This window comes from Monodelphis domestica, chromosome 3 (assembly GCF_027887165.1).
Source record: "Monodelphis domestica isolate mMonDom1 chromosome 3, mMonDom1.pri, whole genome shotgun sequence".
Lineage (NCBI taxonomy): Eukaryota > Metazoa > Chordata > Mammalia > Didelphimorphia > Didelphidae > Monodelphis > Monodelphis domestica.
In genome coordinates this window covers 19,963,271-19,967,062 of record NC_077229.1, presented here as the reverse complement: position 1 = coordinate 19,967,062, position 3,792 = coordinate 19,963,271, and the positions used below count along the sequence as shown (strand labels likewise).

Genomic DNA, 3,792 nt, shown 5'->3' with positions numbered 1-3,792 from the left:
GCCTGGGCGTGGCTGCTTGTTCTGGAGTCCTGTCTGGGAGGATGGAGAGACAGACCACTGGCCCTGGGGTGGGGGTGGGGGTGGGGGCCTCTCCCAGCCACACTTCCTAGGAAGGAGGCCCAAAGCCCAGGGAATCCCCGGAAGGAAGAGGCAGGGATGGGAGCCAAAGGAGCACTGGCTGGGCAGGCCCATCCTGAGAGGGCCCGGGTGTGGAGCTGGCTGGGCCTGGGCCTGTCTCTTCCCTGACCAGCAGGGGGAGGCTGCTGCCATAGGCCTCTCCCAGTCTGCGAATACAGCTTCAACCTGGGTGGGCCCCTGGATCGTGGATCCCCCAAAGGGCTGGCCGGACCTCAGAGGATGAAGGCCGAAGGGATGGAATGTACAGCCCTGGTCTAGCCCCGGCAGGGCCTGGCTCCCGGGGCCTGCTCAAGCCCAGCTGCAGTGACTCAGTTTTCCCTGCTCCCCACCCAGGCTCAGGCCAAGGAGGATGACTCTCCTTCCTGTTGTGGGTCCCTGTTCCTGCCCAGAGGTGGGTGCACCCCTGAGAGGAGGGACCATGGGAAAGGAGGCGGCCGCGAGCCGGGTAGGATGTGGGAAGGGAGCCGGGCCTCCCCCTCTCCTGAAAGCTCGCAAGAACCCGGGAGATGGGGCCAAGGATGGGCAGGGCCGGCCTGCCATGCCCGCGGGAGCTGGGACCAGGCCCAGGGCACCGCTGAAGTAATGGGAGGCAGAGGGCAAAGTGAAGAACTTCCTCTAGTCCCATGACGCCACCTCCAGGAGCCCAGAGCGCCGCCGCCGCAGCAGCCGCCGCCGGGTGTGGGCAAGGCACTCTAAGGGAGGGGCCGACACTGACGAGAAGGACCAGGCCCACTGCCTGCCCTTAGGAGCCAGTCTGGGGAGGGGGCTTCCAGCCAGCACGTGCTCTAGCCCCTGGGCCTGGTCCCCGTCACCATGGCAACTGGCAGCTTCAGCTGGTAGGGCGGGATGGGGAGGGTTCCCTGGGCGGTTTCCACAGCAACCGGTGGCTCTGGCCAATGGGGGCGGCCCGGCGGAGCCCGGGCGGGGCGGGGGCGTGTTCATGGGCGTGTCCTGGGGCGGCCCTGCCCTCCCTCCGCTGTGCGCCAGTCCCGGATGGGGGAGGCGGCCGGGGTTGGAGTAAGAGAGCAGCAGCGGCCTGAGCCGCGCTGCAGGGGTGGGGGGGCATTAGCGCCGTCACTGCCCGCTGTGTCCTGGCCTTAACTGCGCTTGGAGATCGGCCCGGCATCCTCCCCCGAGGCCCGTGCTCCCCCAGGGAGCCGCTGCCCGTGTGGCTGGCCGGGCAGCCGGCCCCGGGGGCCCCCATGTGCATCTGCTCCCGGAGGGACCATGAAGCAGGGATGAGCTCGACCCATGGAGCTCCGGCCGCCACCCTTCTGCTGCCCTGGCGGCGGGCCCCGCGGGCCCAGGGGCAGGGTGAGGGCCAGTGGCCAGCGGCAGGCAGCCCCGGGCGTGTGCTGGCCACCGTGTTGGTGTGGCTGGCCACGGGCACCGGCATGTCCAGCCTCAACAAGTGGCTGTTCGCCGTGCACGGCTTCCGCTACCCGCTGCTGCTGTCCGCCCTCCACATGCTGACCGCCGTGCTGCTGGGCTACCCGCTGGCCAGGCACCGGGCACACCGGCCGCTCCCTGCGCGGGCCAAGAGGAGGCTCTTCCTACTCAGCCTGACCTTCTGTGCCGCCGTGGCCTGCGGGAACCTGGGCCTCACCTACGTGCACCTGGACTTCGCCCAGATGGTCTACACCACCACCCCGCTCTTCACCCTGGCCTTGTCCAAGGCCATCCTGGGCAGGCGCCATCACCCCCTGCAGTATGCTGCCATGGGGCCCATCTGCCTGGGCGCTGCCTGCAGCATCCTGGGCGAGATGCACTTCCACCGCACTGGCTGCTGCTTCCTCTTCGCTGCCACGTTCCTCCGAGGCCTCAAATCTGTGCAGCAAAGTGAGTACCCATTGCCTGCTGTGCTGGGCACCCTGCTGCCCCACAAGTGCCAAAGCAGTCTCCAAATCTGGGACCTGAGAGGGTTGAGCCTCACAGGTGTGCCCAGGCCCCTTCTAGCCCTGGCACCCCCTGTTCCAGGCTCCTCTAGCCCTGGCACCCCCTGTTCTAGGCTCCTCTAGCCCCGGCGCCCCCTGTTCTAGGCTCTTCTAGCCCCGGCACCCCCTGTTCTAGGCTCCTCTAGCCCCGGCGCCCCCTGTTCTAGGCTCTTCTAGCCCCGGCACCCCCTGTTCTAGGCTCCTCTAGCCCCGGCGCCCCCTGTTCTAGGCTCTTCTAGCCCCGGCACCCCCTGTTCTAGGCTCCTCTAGCCCCAGCACCCCCTGTTCTAGGCTCCTCTAGCCCCGGTACCCCTGTTCTAGGCTCCTCTAGCCCCGGTGCCCCCTGTTCTAGGCTCTTCTCGCCTGGTACCCCTGTTCTAGGCTCCTCTAGCCCTGGCACGCCCTGTTCTAGGCTCCTCTAGCCCGGTGCCCCTGTTCTAGGCTCTTCTAGCCCCAGCACCCCCTGTTCTAGGCTCCTCTAGCCCCGGCACGCCCTGTTCTAGGCTCTTCTAGCCCCGGCACCCCCTGTTCTAGGCTCCTCTAGCCCCAGCACCCCCTGTTCTAGGCTCCTCTAGCCCCGGCACGCCCTGTTCTAGGCTCTTCTAGCCCCGGCACCCCCTGTTCTAGGCTCCTCTAGCCCCGGTACCCCTGTTCTAGGCTCCTCTAGCCCCAGCACCCCCTGTTCTAGGCTTCTCTAGCCCCGGCACGCCCTTTTCTAGGCTCCTCTAGCCCCGGCACCCCCTGTTCTAGGCTCCTCTAGCCCCGGTACCCCTGTTCTAGGCTCCTCTAGCCCCGGCACCTCCTGTTCTAGACTTCTAAGGCCTCTCTAGCTCTGACAGTCTATGGTCTAAGAAATTTCCTGGCTCAGATATTTTCTGTTCTAAAGGCCCTTCTATTCTAAGGCATCTTCCAGCCCTGACATTCCCAGTTCTAAGGCCCTTCTCACCCCCTGACATTCTCTAGCTACCTCAGGATGGGAGAGGAAACAGGCCCAGAAGAGGAAGGGACTTATCCAGTGTCACAGATAAGAAGTAGCTGGGCAAGGTCAGAATAGGAACCCAAGTCCTTAAATTCCAAATCCAGAGGCCCTCCCCCCCCAGCACCCCCCATTGGACCACAAGATGAAGTTCTTTCTACTCGGCCCCAGCGAGCAGAACTGTGAGCAGGGACGAGGTGAAGGGAGGAAAGGCTGTTTAGGTGTGATGTCGGGAAAAGCTTGGATCTCCTTAGGTCCTGGTTCCCCATCTCTGGAGGTCTAGAACTTTATCTGAGCACATTATAAAGACAGGGAGCTTGGCTCCAGGCTGTACTGAGGGGCCTCTACCGAGACATTCATTCTGTGCTTGCGTCCATCCTTAGGCAGCCTATCCTGAGTCATAAGCATTGAGTGGAGACCAGGCCGGCCCCCAGAGATGCCCTTCATGTACACAGTGAAGTCCAGAACTCCACAGGGCTGGGAATGGCTCAGTTCCTGCTTTTACCTGAGGTCCTGGAATGGGGAGATGTTGCAGTTCTCCCCAGGATTTAAGGGAGGGCCCTAGTGGATGATGGCTCCTGGCCTGCTGGTCTGTGTTTGGGGGGACTGGAGGAGGTCCTGAAACCCCAAGACCTCGAGCTCATCCATGGCCCTGTGGGGACAGGAGGACACTATTTCCAAAGTAGGATGTTGATTGGTTTATTTGGAGGACGACTGAAAGGAAGTATAGCCACATCCCTCCAC

The 3,792-nt window shown here is 64.0% G+C and overlaps 1 protein-coding gene across 1 annotated transcript in view; it reads left to right on the top strand.

Moving 5' to 3' along the window:
• The first annotated feature begins 76 nt into the window (after positions 1-76).
• The window catches only part of SLC35E4 (solute carrier family 35 member E4), an 11,040-nt gene continuing 7,324 nt past the window's right edge, over positions 77-3,792 (top strand). The window contains exon 1 of the mRNA XM_056821490.1: positions 77-1,977. Within this exon, the coding sequence (XP_056677468.1) occupies positions 1,341-1,977 (637 nt within the window). The 5' untranslated portion in view covers positions 77-1,340. The remainder of the gene's footprint in view (positions 1,978-3,792) is intronic.